This window comes from Varanus komodoensis, unplaced genomic scaffold (genome assembly GCF_004798865.1).
Source record: "Varanus komodoensis strain SLA01 unplaced genomic scaffold, ASM479886v1 scaffold9, whole genome shotgun sequence".
Taxonomy (NCBI): Eukaryota; Metazoa; Chordata; class Lepidosauria; order Squamata; family Varanidae; genus Varanus; species Varanus komodoensis.
The window spans coordinates 3,684,337-3,700,764 of NW_025336598.1; the positions used below are offsets into that span (position 1 = coordinate 3,684,337).

General features: G+C 44.1%; 1 protein-coding gene across 1 annotated transcript in view; it reads left to right on the forward strand.

Moving 5' to 3' along the window:
- Positions 1-15,773, forward strand: part of TSPAN9 (tetraspanin 9) — a 163,736-nt gene extending 147,963 nt beyond the window's left edge. The window contains exon 8 of the mRNA XM_044418239.1: positions 14,590-15,773. Within this exon, the coding sequence (XP_044274174.1) occupies positions 14,590-14,661 (72 nt within the window). The 3' untranslated portion in view covers positions 14,662-15,773. The remainder of the gene's footprint in view (positions 1-14,589) is intronic.
- The last annotated feature ends 655 nt before the right edge of the window (positions 15,774-16,428 follow it).

Genomic DNA, 16,428 nt, shown 5'->3' on the forward strand with positions numbered 1-16,428 from the left:
ATTGCCATTATCCTACTAACCCACTTGCTTTCCTTCAATGGTCCAGGGCAGGTGGGATCCTTATAACATGTCCAAGCACATCATCTGTCTGGAGTTGCTGGCATTGCAGAAGGCCCACATCACATTCCAGAAACTTGTTCTGGGTCAGCATGTGTGAATTCCCTCTGACAATACGATTGTGGTCTGCTACATCAACAAGCAGAATGGCACCAGATCAGTCTCCCTAGCAGGCCTGGACCTGGTGCACCGACAGAGATATCACCCTTACAGCAATCTATGATGCCGGTACCAGCAATACTCTTGACTGATGCCCTCAGCAACACGTCCATGGAATAGCACAAGTGGGAGCAGAACCATCACATCCATGGACAGCTCTGCACAGAACAGAACTGCCCATGAATAGATCTCCTTGCAATCAAGGACAACCAAGGTCATAGCAAAAATCCATTGAGACCAGACCAGCTGCATCCTTGTGACCCCCTGGTAGTCTAGATAGCCTTGGTTTCCCCACCTCTTGGACCTATCCAATCAGACTTTCCTATACCTGCCTCTCAAACCTGACTTGTCTCAGGACCAGGGGAATGTCCTCCACCCAGAGAGCCACACATGGCCTAGAGGATCCAACACTGTTAGACTGCAGAGGTGACATGCCTGAGACATGAACTGGTGCTTGGGAGAGGCTCTGAAACTAGCCATTCAATACTTATATCATGTACCAAAAGCATTCGCCTCCTTTCTCACTCAGCACAGTTTTGAGCCTATCAATTGCTCCATACAGCATGTACTCTTATTCCTGAATTCCCTCTTCCAACAGGGCCTCAAGATAGCCTTCATCTGCAGCTGCTGTCCAACCCCCTACACCATCCTGGAGCTTGTCTGCAGTCTGTTCTCACAAGGAAGCCCTGTGAGCCTATGGCCACTGCTGACCATCATGGAAGACTGCCTTCTTAGGGGTCATCACTTCAGCCTGCCACACAAGTGACCTGGCTGCCCTATTGTCTGACCTTCCATATCTCACCTTTCACAGGGACAAGGTAGTATCTGTCCCATAACACCATTGGACCCAAGTGCTTCATTCCTTCAACATCCAAAGTGCTCTAACCTTTTACAAAGCTAAAACTGTACCCTTCCAACAATCACAGCAGCTTTTCATTGCCTATGGCAGCACAAACCAAAGGCTCCATATTTCCTTACAGAGACTAGCAAAACACAATCTCCCTTGCCTACAAACTGGTTGGGCTATAGTGCTCTGGACCAATACATGCCCACTCCACATAAATGACGGCTACTGCCACAGCCTTCCATTATGGGATGTCCCTTCATGGTTGAACCCATGGACTTCCATGAGACACTATGACCTCAATGTCTGAGCCAGAGTAGACTGCACCTTTGGCAGGGCAAGTCTATTTTTGATCCTCTGGAGGTAAGCTTGCCAGTCACCCTTATGTGTGATGCACAGAGACCATGAAGAAGAAAGGCAGGTTGCTTACCTTTGAGTGATTATCTGTGCATTCACACAACAACAACCACATGGGCCCCTAGGGGCTACTCCTCTAGACAAGGGGTCCACAATGGCAGTCTCAAAACTTCAGAACTGAGGATAAGGCATGCGCAGGGCATGCTCAGGGGAGGTACTCCCACCAAATAATAATTAATTAGCTTTGGAATCTTCCTGAACAGAGTCCACATATGTACACAGAGCCTATACGTGTGAATGCACAGATATGCCCTTGAAGAACAGCAGTTACAGGTAAGGAATTTGCCTTTCTTAGCACCCTGAATCTGTTTTCCAGAGGTGTCTATTTATGCCAATTGAAGGAGTTTTATATGCTTAATTGCTATATGGGTGGTGATTTTTGGAATGGGGGAGTTGAAGAAGGAAGAGCTAACTAGCTGAAGAAGGAAGAGCTAAGTAGTCTCTCACATATCCCCTGCTCCACACACACAAACATGGCAATTAAACTTAAGGAAAATCTTCCAGTGGTATCAGTGGGGAGACCACTGTGTGGGACCCTCCTGCTCACATGCACTGTGATGCCCTCTGACATGCAATTAAGCTTAGAACTGTACCTTCCATTGTTGCCAGTGGAAGCTTTTTTCCAAAGTTTAATTGCATGAAGTGGGAACAGTTTTCTGTAAAGACATAGAGGGAACTAAGGCGAACTAAGAACTGGAGGAGGAACAGAGAATGTTGATTGAGGGAGAGGTGCATGAGAGAATAAAGTGTTCATTGCTCCTTAAATGGTTAAGTAATCCAGGTACCTAATGTGTGTGTTGAATCCTGAGTGTGTATATGTGTGGAGATGTGTCTTACTGTAAAGCCTTCTCTGTCTATGTGCTTGTGTGGGCAAGTTCACATGGAACAGCAGTGCATTATGGTTATCACCGCAATGGTTTGCTGTAATTTACCAGGCAGCCACAATGAGCCTGACAGATGATTGGGCTCACTGTGGTTCCTTTGCTCCCTCCCCTCCTCCTTCCCTCTCATTCATCCCAGTGATATCCTCCCAGTAGTATCTCATGGGGAGGAATGTTTTTTTTCTGCCAGCCATAATCATGAGCTGATTTCACCTGGTTGCAACTATTAAAGAGATTCTGCTGTACAAACAGGGCTCACAACTGGAATTACAGCAAAATGGATAGAGGAACTGGGCAGGCATGGGTACCACTCTTAGGCGCAAGGGAGGAGATAGTCACCTTGGTGGTGATGTCAAAAGAGGCGGTGCCACTCAACTGATTCACCTGCTCCAACCTGATATACTATCTCTGGAGCACAGAAGGGAGTGACTGGGCTAGGCTGGTTGGTGCCAAAAAATGAAGCATCTCTCTCTAGCACAAGTTTCCCCTTCCCTGCTGTTGCTTGTATGTTTTTCTCTCAAAATAGATGGGGAGGGATGCAAGGCTGGGGTAGGCAGGGTTACTCCCATTTGCTCACACCAGATCAGAAGCTCCTTCAGCATGAAGAACAATCAACTTGAGCAGCACCGCTTGCCAGGGGTACTGTCACTCAGTTGATAGTTCTCCTTCTGCCTGAGAGGAAGGCTTTCAGACATGCGCACAGGGAAAAGAAAAGCATTCAGCTGTAGGTGGTGGGGTGCTGAGAGCTGAACAGCTGTCAGGGGTGCTCTCTGGCTAGCCACTTGGCAAATGGCTCTTTTGTTCTGGGGATATCCCCAGGATGAGTTTGGTTTATTTATTTATTTCATTTCTATAATACCCCATAGCCAAAACCTTCTGGCTGGTTTACACATTCTATTAAAAACAAATAATAAAAATAAAAAAGTTTAAAGCAGCTAACAACAGATAAGAACAGACAATAACAAAGAAAAACAAACGAGTCCCAGTAGTCACAATGATAAACAACCACCACTGGGTTTGGACAACACAATGAGCAATGTTGATAACAATCCGTGGCTGCTTGTCATGTTGTATGTAATAGCCAGTGGTTCTGAAAGTTCCTTTGCTAGCTTTTTTATGACTCTGGGGTGGAGTTCATTGGGCCTTGGAGATTTGAAAATGTTTATTCCATCTGGGTATTCCTTGACCATTTGTCTGTCAATCTTGGGCTGCCATTTCTCACTTCCAGCCTGAACTTCCTCTTGATTGCAGATTTCCCTATGGGAGAAGACTGAAGCAAAGCAGGAATTGAGCTCCTCTGCCTTTTCCTTGTTGCCTGTTATCACTCTGCCATCCACTTTAAGTGGACACCCTTCTCTTCCTCATGTCTTTTGTTCTGGATGTATCTGAAGAAGGCTTTCTTGTCCTTAGCATCTCTTGCTAATCTTAGTTCATTTTCTGATTTATCCTTCCTGATGCAAGTCCTGCAATTCCTTGCTATTTGTTTATATTCTTCTTTTGTGGCCTGGCCTTGTTTCCACTTCCTGTATATGTTCTTTTTTTCTTTCGGGCTGTCACTTAACCTTTTGTGGAGCCACGTGGGCTTCCTCTGGTGTCTTCTACACTTTTTTCTTGATGGAATCGTTCGTAGTTGTACTTGGAGAAACTTCTTTTTCAAAATTTCCCATCCCTCTTGGACACCTTGCCCCTTAAGGGTATGTTGCCATGGCACTCTGCTTATCATTTTTCTGAGTTCATTCAAGTTGGCTTTCTTGAATTCCAGGGTGCTTGTTTGGCTCCAGTTACCCTTTGTCTCCTTCATAATTGAGAATTCAAGTATCATATGATCACTTCCCCCCAGACTTCCCATGGTTGTTATTTTGTCCACCAGGCCATTCCTGTTAGTTAGTATTAAATCGAGGATAGCTGATCCTCTCGTACTTCCTCTACTCTCTGCTGGAGAAATTTGTTGGCAACACATGTCAGAAATCTCTTGGAGGGGCCATGCTTGGCAGAATTTGTCTCCCAGCATATATCAGGGAAATTGAAGTTCATTCATTCTTCTTGGAAATGCTGGCAAGTTGCTTTTTGAAGGTCGCATCCTTGCCCTCTTTTTGACTGTATGGATGGTAATATATGCCAATAAGTATGTCTTTCTTATTTTTTGCTCCCTTTAAATTTAGCCAGATGCTTTCGATGGGGCTACTCATATCCTCGTCTTATATTTCTGTGCAGATATACAGTATGTGTCTCTTACATACAGTGCAACTCTACCTCCCTTTTTGTCCATTCTATTTTTCTTAATAGTTGGTTGGCAATGCTAACAGTCAGGAAAATATCCAGATAAACAGCAGAAACAATAGAAACAAGGTAGGAAGTTACCTGATCTCTGTGGGACTCTTCAAGGGAATTTCAATTTCTTGCTTACCAGCTCAAGCCATTTTTCCTGCTTTCCTAAAAATACATTTAAAAAATAATTCCTTTTTTACTATTATTTCTCTCAATCTTGACCTTATTCACTATGAGGCTGCTCCTGCTGCCTCTCACTCTCTTGCTCTTTCTCCCTCTCTCACTCCTAAGGAACAGGGAAATGGCTCCTCTTCTCTCTCTCCACACGCTTGCTCTACTGCTGCATGTGGCCAACCTGGCTTTTCACCACTGTGCTTCGTGTGCCACTCACTTGCCCACTATGAATGGCCATTCCCAGTGCCTTCTCTGACATGGCTAGGAGCACACTGTTGAAACTTGCTCCCACTGACAAGCATTTAAAAAGCAAGTATGTAGGCAGTGAGCTAACTGCCTGAGATTTGTGCTCTGGCAGCGAGCCCTGAGCATTGCAGATTCCTCCTGATCTGAGGCTGAAAAACTTCCCTCCTCTGAGAAGCCAGTGTGGCCAGCCAAGCAATCCATGAGGAAGAGGCCCACCTTCCCAACAGAGGGGCCTTCTGGAACCACAACTGCTCAGCAGAAGAGGAAGCACCATTGCACCAAGGCTACTGTCTTCAGTGCCCAGATAGCCACATAGCTGCACTCCAGACCCAGGGGTTGCCATGGATGACACCCCTGTGGTCCTGGAGCTGGATTCCCCAGAGGCATGCACTCCACTTGCAGCCAGGGGCCAGCCACCCGTGTGTGAATCCCCACCAGCATGCAACTCTCTGCCTCGCTCGCCATCTATGGTGCTCCCCAGCCCCCGTGCCTCCGCTTCACCAAGGGAGCTACTGCCAGAGTTGCCAGCATCCAGGAGAGCTTTGTCACCCAGGGCACCCTGGGGACTCCCCGCTCCTGGACTGAGATAGCTCCTCTTCCTGGTCTCCGGCCTCCTTGCACTCAGATGACCAGTCTTATGTCTAGTGTCTTCCATCACGGCTGACCCATGCAAAACAAGGCTTCACCTGATCTGGACTGACTCCGACTCTTCGGAAACCTCTGCCAGGGACCCAGCCCCCCCTAGACCTTCTACCTCATGCTGATTGGTGCTGCCCTTGCTCTCTCACAGACCTGAACATGCCACACAGGGCATATGTGGAGGCTCATGACTGGCATCGAGAGCGTGCCAATGACATGTGGCACACTACAGAGCAGAGCTGCTGACACATGGCCCAGGATCATGCCTGGAATGTTCACTCTGATGAAGCCTGCTCTGCATGCTGTTCCTGCAGCTCTCCTTGCTGCAAGGACACCCACGATGCTAGCCCCAGCCCTTGCCACCAGAACATCTTCACCTTCTTCACTGACCCTGTGCCAACTCAGACTCTGACCACCTTTCTGGCCGAGCCTGCCACTGCCGAGCCTGCCTCATGCAACCCTCCCTTGCATCGACACAATCACTCTCTGGATTCATGACAAAGATGCCTAGTTTGGGGATGCTGCCATTGCTCTTCTTGGGAGTCAGGGCAGAGTCTCTCCCCAGGCATGGTTTGTTTGTTCTTCCAATGCCCAAGCCTTAGAACAGAACCTGGCTGGTGCATTGCCCACCTCATGTAGGATAGATCCCACCTACAAGATGACAGATAAGGTATACACCTTCCTACACCAACATCCCAGGCCTAACTCCATCATTGTATCCGGCGTGGGGGGGCATGGAGGTCCACACCTGTGGACAAGGAAGGCCACCAGCTAGATGGCCTGGCCAAGAAGGTCTATGTGGCATCCTCACTGGGCTTCTGGGTCTCCAACTATGAGGCCACCATGGCCAGGTATGAGCTTTTCCCTTGGGAAAAGATGGGTTCTATGATGGATCACTTACCTGACAATCTCCATGATGCCACCCACCTGGAACATGCAGATAAGCTTTCCAGGTACCAGATCAAAGCAGTTTGATTGCTACAGTACTGTAGCGATCTTCCACCATGCTTGGGTGTGCTCCACAGCCCTTCCCCCAGAGACAAGTCCCTCCCCATGCCTTTTGAAGGCTCACATTGATGAGAACATGGATTCCATCCATATGGCCTGCACCACCATCAAGTGCATGGGATTCATGCACCAGTCACAGCAGCATAGGTGGTAAGGGCCCCTCTCATCTTTTAGCTGTTGCCCCTTCCCTGACTGACCCCCCTGGTCCTGGATGGCACCCACTAACAAAGGATGTGACTTCCAGCCTTGTCAAAGTCTCCTGCCCAAGCACCAGGACGCTAGATTCAGTTCCAGGCAGCCCCGCCACTGCCCCCACCCCACAACTTTACACACCATGTGGCACAATTCCTTCCAGCTTGGGAGGACATTACTTCTGACTCCCTAACCCTTCATAATCCACCAGGACAGAGTTTGACACCCTACCTCCTCTTGGCTGCATTAAAACTACGGCATACTGTTGCAAACAGGGGATATCACAAAAATTTTGCACAGCCTTTTTTTTTTTTTTTTTGCTCACCAGCTTTCATTAGTGTATTTAATGTGCAGCACAAGACCATTTTTTTTCTTCCAATGTGGCCCAGAGAAGCCAAAAGCTTGGACACCCCTTATCTAATGCAATTATTCCAGCTTTAAAGTTCCCTTTACATTGCCTTTCTAATATGTTCAGTACACTTCTAGTCAAACCTGCCATCAGTCTCCCTACTGTAAAACCACTTTGATCCACTTTAATATGTTTGTCAATAAGTGTATTCATTCTGTTTGCCAATATTGCAGTAAGCATTTTTTGCATCCCAGTTTATTAATGCTATAGCTCAAATCTTTATTAGGCTTAAGAACGAAAGTTTTAAAGAGCATTTCCAAGATGCTGGCATATTTCCTCCTTCCAATGTTTTATTTAACAAAGCTTTTAATTTTGGAATCAAAATCTTTCTAAAAACTTTATAATATTGTGATCCCATTCCATCTATCTCAGGAGATTTTCCTATTTTTAATTTATTAATACTTTTTTCTATTTCTTCCTCTTTAATTGCTTGTTCCATCTGTTGTCATTTCCCCCCACTATCTTTCTCTACATAAAGTCTACCTCTATCCAATGCTCATTTCCCACATTTCCCACCTTAGAGAAAAAAGTGTAAAATATTTTCAATGCATCTCTTAAATTATACTTTCCCCCTTTTTCATTCTTAACAATTCCAGTTAAGTTTTTTTTTCTTTTGTTGTGTGGCAGTGGCCAATAATCTTGAATTCTTATTGCTAAACTCAAAATACTCCCTCTTCAAATATATGAAATTTCTCTGTATCCTTTCAACTTCTCTATTTTCCATTTCCTTCCTTTTAGTTTGTATTTTTGCTAAGACTTTCAAATCCCTCTTTTGAGTATATTTCTTCCCTAATTCTTTTATTTCCCTTCCCAAATTTTCTGCTCAATCTTTTTGCTTTTCAAAATATATGCATCTTTAATACTTATTCCTCTTGCAACCACTTTCATTGTATCCCAAACTAGACCTTCATCACTACTATTGTAATGGTAAGGTGACAGGGATTCCCTTCTCCCCTTGGCCCACTGGGCTACATACCGCTCAGAAAATCCCTGGCCCTTTGGATTCTGGCCAGATACTGGATTTAGTACATGACTACCCAGGTATGGGGAATAAAACAAGTTATTGGAAGGATAAAACATAGGGGTGGAGGGAGATAAAACACTAGGGTTAAAATGGATAAAACAGGGTAAAAATGGGGAAGGGATGGAGAAGGGTACAGTACTGAATCTGCCTTGGTCGCCCTGTACGACGACCTGTGCAGGGAGAAGGACAGGGGGAGTACATCCCTGTTGGTTCTTCTGGACCTCTCGGCGGCTTTCGATACCATCAACCATGGTATCCTTCTGGATAGACTTGCGGGATTGGGGGTTGGAGGCACTGCTTTGCAGTGGTTCCGCTCCTATCTCGACGGTCGATTCCAGAAGGTAGTGCTGGGGGACCATGTCTCTACGTCATGGCAGCTATGCCATGGGGTACCACAGGGCTCCATTCTATCCCCTCTGCTATTTAACATCTATATGAAACCGCTGGGAGAGGTCATCAGGAGGTGTGGGCTGCGGAATCATCAATACGCTGATGATACCCAGCTTTACCTCTCATTCTCCACTAATCCAGGTGAGGCAGTGGCTGTGCTGAACCGGTGCTTGGCCAAGGTAAGGGAATGGATGAGGGCCAATAAACTGAAACTCAACCCAGACAAGACAGAGGTCCTGTTGGTTGGCGGATCGGGTTTCGGAGAGGGTGGATTTGACCTGGTCCTGAATGGTGCAACACTCCCTCTTAGGGATAAGGTCCACAGCTTAGGAGTACTCCTCGACCCGGAGCTTTCTTTGGAAGCTCAGGTGACAGCGGTAGCGAGGAACGCCTTCCTTCAGCTTCGGCTGATTAATCAGCTGCGGCCCTACCTGGAGTACGACTGCCTGGCGACGGTGACACACGCGCTGGTGACTTCCCGCCTAGACTTCTGTAACGCGCTTTACGTGGGGCTTCCCCTGAAGACAGTCCGAACACTTCAATTGGTGCAAAATAGAGCTGCCAGGTTGCTGACGGGGACGGGGCGTTATGCTCACATGACTCCAGTCCTCCATCAGCTTCACTGGCTTTCCATTGAAGCCCGGGCCCAATTCAAGGTGTTGGTGATGACCTATAAAGCCCTAAACGGCTTGGGTCCTGGCTACCTGAACGAGCGCTTACGTCCGTATATGCCCGACCGCCCTTTGAGATCTGCGGGAGAGTCCCTTCTCCGGGAACCCTCCATGAAAGAAATTAGGAGAGTAAGTACCCGGAGGAGGGCTTTCTCTGCGGTGGCGCCCAACCTATGGAATTCACTCCCCAAAGAGGTCCGCCTGGCACCGTCGTTACTGGTTTTTCGGCGCCAGGTAAAGACCTTTTTATTTAAACATCATTTCAATTGTTAAAACATATGATCTGGCCTGGGCAACTTCTTCTTCCTTCTCTTTCTCCTCCTATATTTTATTTTATACTGATAATTTTAATTTTGTATTTGTAAATCAATGTATTTTTTGTATTTTTATATTTAATAGTAATTTATTATGTACTATTGTATTTCAATGTATTTTATCATGTTGTAAGCCGCCCCGAGGTTTTGGCAAGGGGCGGCATAGAAATGTTGTAATAATAATAATAATAATAATAATAATAATAATAATAATAATAATAATAAAGATGGATATCAGCAGTTTTACAGAGCAAAGCCAACCAAACATCTCCCCAATCCTGGGGTCTACTTGCATCCCTTGGGCCCAGAAAATAAGAAATCTCTAATCTAGACACAGAATATCTACCTTCTACAGCATTGTTGCATGCAGGGCATCACAGGATACTTCCGTATACACAGGAGGCAGCAGGTTGGAACTCTGAAAGAGCTTCTCAGCTCTCCTGCTGTTATCCACCCCACAGCGAACCAGCCCATCTCCCAATCCTTTGACGCCACCTATTTTTGCATTACAACTATTGCTAACGTTCATTCTCCATTTTTTTAAATCTTTCTCCATTTTATCTACTATGTTCCTATATTGTAAAATGTTGGTATCCATCCTCCATCTTTTGACTACTTTATTTATTTATCTACATTTAATTTAAAAATCTTGATTTTAATGTAGGTTTAGATTTTAAAGCATGGTTTGTCACCTTTATCACACCAATATCCGACTTACACACCCTGTCAAACAAATTCTTAGACACAAATATGTAATTTCAACTAGGAAAAAGTTTTTTGCACTGAGGAGTAAAAACTAAACCATTTTTTATTACCATTTAATTCTCTCTAAACATCTTTCAGCCTGTTTTCATTTATCACTTTGTTCAGTAGTGTACAATATTGTATTGTCTTTCCTCTTTGGTAGAATTTAGCTTATCACTTACCATGTTATCATTTTTGATAGCTTACCATTGCCATGTTAAGTATTGTTACATATCCTTTATTACTTCCAAATCTTTAAAAACCTTAAAAAAGATATTTGATTATCATTTGGCACATAAATAATAACCAATGTATTGGTTGACCTTGACCTGATTCTAACCAAGGACATTCTAGAGGCATTATTGCAAACAATTCCAAGAATGAAAAGGGATAGAAGACAACAGAAGAAGCCCATGTGGCTTCACAAAAAGCTTAGAGATGATCTGAAAACTAAAAAGGACATTTATAGGAAGTGGAAAGAAGGCCAGGCTACAAAGGAAGAATACTGGCAGGTAGCATGGAATTGCAGTGAAGGCATCAGGAAGACTAAAGCTAGGAATGAATTGAGGGATGCTAAAAGCAACAAAAAAGCTTTCCTCAGATATGTCCATAGCAAAATAATGAGGAAAGAAATTGTGAGGAGGGATCAGTGTAGATGGCAAAATGATAACAAATGATGAAGAAAAGGCCAAAGTGCTCAATTCCTACTTTGGCTCAGTTTTCTCCCAAAAGAAAACCTTTCTGATGAAGGGGAAATACAAGTTGAAAGCATAGGATGGTAGCTCAAGATTGATAGGTTAACAGTCAAGGATCAATAAGTTCAAATGTCCAGGGCCCAATGAGCTTCATCTTAGAGTCAAAAAGAAGGTGGCAGAAGAACTCTCATAACCACTGTCTTTATGTTTGACAAATCATTGAGGATAGGGGAAGTGCCAGATAACTGGAGAAGGGTTAATGTTGTTCCTATCCTTTCTTGAAGAACTGAAAAAAGAAAATGACATCAATCCCTGGGAAAATTCTGTAGCAGATTATAAAGCAATGCAGTGATTATCAGAAGCCAACATGAATTTTTCAGGAATAAATCCTGCCAGACTAATCTGATTTCTTTCTTTCTTTTTTGATTGGGTAACATACCTGGTGGAATAGCCTCCCTGAGTGGGTTCTAGTCCACATGCAGTCAACTCACTGACTGTGGGCCAGTCACAGGCTCTCAGCCCAACCTACCTCACAGGAGGATTGAAAGCAGCAAGAGAAAAATGTTGAGTTTGCTATAAGAAAAAAGCAGGATATAAATCTAATAAACAAATAATAAATTCTAAAAAAGTATCTTGATTCAGAAAAGCTTTTGACAAAGTGGGTAGGATATGAACTTTTGACATGAGGGTTTATAACTAATACCCTGAAAGACAAAAAATAAGATTCAAGGTGATCTTGATAGGTTGGAGCCATGGAAAACAACAGAATTAATTTCAGTAGGGAAAAGTGCCAAGTTCTGCTCTTAGGAAAAAGAACTAACAAGATGAGAAATATTGGGCTCAACAATTGTACAACTGAGAATTGTAATTGGGATTGTTGAATCACATGCTGAATGTGAGCCACCAATGTGATGGAACTGCAAAAAAGACAAAAGTTGTTTTGGGCTACATTGGGCTGTATAGCTGTCAAATCATATGAGCTACTGGTTCCTCTCTATTCAGCACTAGTCTTAAGTATTGTGCCCACAGATTAAGAAAGATGCATTCTGGAAAAAGTTGAGATGAGGGTACAAAAGATTATCAGGCATTGAAAAGAAAGCTCTGTGAGGAGTGATTGAAAGACCTAGGCATATTTAACCTTGAGAAGAGGGTTCTCTTAACACATGATTACAGCTGTACATCAGGAAAAACTTCCAAACTGTTAGAGCATTGCAACAATGAAACCAATTACTGAGGGAAGGCATTCAAGAGGCAGCTGGACTGCCATCTGTCAGGCATGCTCTAGATTGAGAAGTGGATTAGACTCAATGGCCTTTCAACTCTACAATTCTGTGATTCTGTGAAAGAGGTAAACAACCCTTTGGGGTCAGGTGTCACATTTTACTGTATTTTATGTATTCATAGACTAAACTTTGACTACTGGGTGGTATAGAAATTTAATACATAGATATATAAAAGCTTGTCTGCATGGAACCCTTAGGGGGCTGCACAAATAGGTTGAGCATATTCTTTTGCACCTATACATAAATTAGATGCGAAAGGTCACCCATACAAAACCAAAGAGACACACCACAGATGCATCAGGATCACTGCACAGGGAAGTTAAAGCCCTTTGCCCCACCTGACCCCCTCAAATACCTGTTATTCAAAAAGTCCTGGCAACTTGACCATGTGAACCCTGCTCAAGGGAACTTTGTGAAAAAAAGAAGCTTTGTCACTTTGTGAAAAAGAGAAGGCACCCATGGAAGGAAAGCAATATAATGTTTGCTTGCCAGGTCTGCCACATACTGGTATATCTGCTGGCTTTACATTCATTATCAATAGGAGAACATCTTATGACAGTTCTTTGTCATGACCAAGGAAACTGAAAGGCCAAGGAAGGATGCTTTACTGGGTAGAAAAACCTTATGTACATACAGCTTTTTAACTAAAGCTACACATAAGCACCAAAAAGGCATGACCAAGAGACAGTTTAGAGCTAGCAAGTGACAATTATGAATGTATCAAGTAGGGTAATCTTCATTCAGTGGATGTGTCTTTAAGCAGAGCTATGCGAAAAAACTGAGAAGTTTTGCTACCCTGTCAAAATATTTTGGGCTTTTGTGAAATAGTTCATATCATTCATTTTCATATTTACTGCACATTTGCTTGAGGTAAAAATTGAGGCAAACTTTCATACCTATAAATGTGTGAAAATGCCATAAGCTGACTTTTGGCTCTTCCCGGAATTCCTTACCTATTGCACCTAAATAGGACCTCCATAATCTCAGCAATTCTAGCCTCAGAAAAACCACTCTTTACTTCAAACCCTGAATGCAGAATTTGTTCTAAAGTTTCTACACTTTGCCATGGCCTATTGCCTGGTGTGAACCAAAAAACCCCACCTTTTTTGGACAGTTTTAGTGTTTCTTCTATAGAGTCCTGCAGCAGGAGCAGCTACAGATGCTTTCAGTGGTAGTTGGCCAAATGTGCCTAGCAACTACTGGGTTGCTGGCAGCAGCAATGTGATTGCCCAGTTGTGCTCCCTCCCTTCCCAGCTAGTGCATGGCCAAACAATGCCTAGCCTTGGTGACGGAATTGTACCACCTGTAGGAGCGGCAGCTGTGCAGGCAGCCATGCTGGGCAGGCCTGCCTAGTCATTGCACTGTCCAGGATCGGCATGATGGATATGCCCTGCACAGTCCATGACCCCTGTTCTGTCTCCCCTGCCCCCAGCCATGGACAATAATCATCCGTGTGCTTTGCCAAGACCCTTTTCTAAGATGATGACTACACAGGCATTCCTTGGAAAATGTTCCTGCAAGGCCCACCCTCTCCATCCCTGGTATAAATACCTATACTGCTGCCCTCTGTGTGCTGGGCTGCTAGGGAGCACATGCACGTGTGTGTGAGGAAAAGTTGGGCACCCATGCAGTGAGAGAGGGGAGAGAGGTGTGTGGGGTGTTCGTGGCAATAGTGCTGGCATGGAATGTGTCATCAGCAAGAAGTCTGCTGCTTTCTCTTGTGGAGAAAAAGCTGCAGCTGCCTTTTCTTTTCTTTTCCTGCTGCCGCTCTACGCAAAGGCCCTATCTTCAGGTTTGCAGGAGACTGGCTGCTCTACAGAGCAACGGGTAGACAGGGCCTCTGCCGAGTGGCAGCAGTGGAAAAAATTGGTGGTTGGCTTTGGCCTGCACAGAGGAGCATGTAGTCCCCTGTGATGGGGGAAGGAGTGGTGCAACCGGAGACTGAATCCCAGCAGTGAAGTCTGCTGGAATCTGTACCACCATTTGGATGGTAAGATGGAGAGTAGATACTGAGTATCAGTGTGAACCTGGCGCAAAACAACTTCCACTGTAGCACAGATACAGTGGCTTGTAACATGGCTTGTCAGAATGTGTGAACATAGCCACTTGTTACAGGATCATTGCATAGATTGCTGTAAAATTGTAAGTCTTGATTCTTCTTTCTTCTCTTTCAGATACTTGGTATGGCTTTTTCCATGACTCTCTTCCAACAGATTCGCAGGACTGGTAAAAAATACGATGCATAAAACAACCACATCGGCACTTCTCTCTTGCCATTAAAGGCTGGGGGAAGCAACCCTGAAAATGAGAATCAAGTTTTATTCTACCTGAGGCCTCCACCTACCAATCAATCTAGAGCATCTGTTACATGACTGATTAAGAACCGAGCACAAAAGATTACTGGACTTTTTGTTTCTTCTCATTCACCATTTTTGCCAAAGAAGAGAGGAAACATATTGAAAATATATCAGTTTTGTACACTAATTCATAGTTCCATTTTTAAACTGCTAACATTATTTAAGAACACTCTTTACTGTACTAATCCATGTTAAACCTGTGAGTGTAACTTGGCTGATGGATGTTTAAACTTCTAGAAGGAAGACTTTTGAAGTGCTTCTAACAGGTCAACAAACTGCTTATTCCTTACGTGATACTGGGAGACTTGAAAAAGCCACTCAGATGAAGAGCCCTACGAATTGGAGTTGCTTTGGTTGTTTTTTGTTTTGCTTGTGTGTGCGTGTGTGTGCGCACTTTTGGGGGGGTGGGGGGTTACTTTATTGTTTCTAACTTTCTACTGTTTTCCCCTTTGTTTTCTTATGAGTTCTACTTTGCAATCTTTGTGGGGTATCATTTTAGACTTAGTAATTAAAAGCCAGAAAGAAGAATACAGCTGTATTTTTAGCCTTGGTATTATGAGGCTAAATAAATAACAAAGCTGGGACAGATGGTAACTTCTTAGGTATATACATTTAGACTTTTTGGGTACTGTAAAAATGGAACAAGCATGCATTTAGAAACATAGATTCAGAAGAGAATTAACTGCCTCTCCCTAATGAGCTTGTGCAAGCCTGGTCCTTAGGCTCTGGAAAAACACTACGAACCCTCAAACCTTCCTGTGTTACTCCTTAGTTCTGCATATTCTTACAACTCTGTTAGGAGCAAAATACTTTTGATAATTCCAGGGGCGTGTATTTACATATAGTGTACTGTTTCCTTGTTCCCTGTAAAATCTAGGAATGAAAGGAAAAGTAGGCTAAGATTCCCTTCCACAAGAATGCATCTGTACTTATTAAATAACAATTTCTAAACTTTGTGCCAAGGTAACCTGCTACCGTGTCAAAATAAAATATTGAATAGCTCCTATAATCTCCAGCTATGCATCTGCCCAGAGGCTACCCACTGTGCATTATTCATTACTCTGGTTGGAAGTGAGTTATGTTGCACTGTTGCTGCACTGACTGGGCTCACACAACATGACAACTTATTGTGGATAACTAGCCATAGTGGATTGTCATTTCTTCTAAATCTGGACCTCTTCCTTCAGAGTTGCTTATTGTTTTTGGCTTGTTCTAGAGTTGTTGTGTCATTGTGTTGTCACACTGGCTTGTTGTGCCTTCTGAAATAGGAGACTGATTGCGTTGTGACTTGTTAAAAAGTTCCACTGAATCTTGGGGCAAGAGTGGCCAAAAACACTATTTCCCCCCTCCACACAAGCTTTCTTAATAGCAGGTAGATCAGAGGGATATCATGCCCTATTATACTCCCAGGAGCAGGATTCCACAGAACCACCAGGTGCCAAGAGCCACCTCTCTCCAACCTGTGACTCATTCTCCCCAGTTCTAGCCATGTCAAGATATGGTGAGTCATATATTGCATCCCTATGATGCCCAAGCCAGTCTGAAACTATGTCAAGATACCCAAATTTGTTGCCATTTTAAGCTGGCAGTACATCCCGGTAGTTCATCCCTGCTTTCCCATCAACGAACCTGACCCCTTTTGGGGCGTGTTTGCAA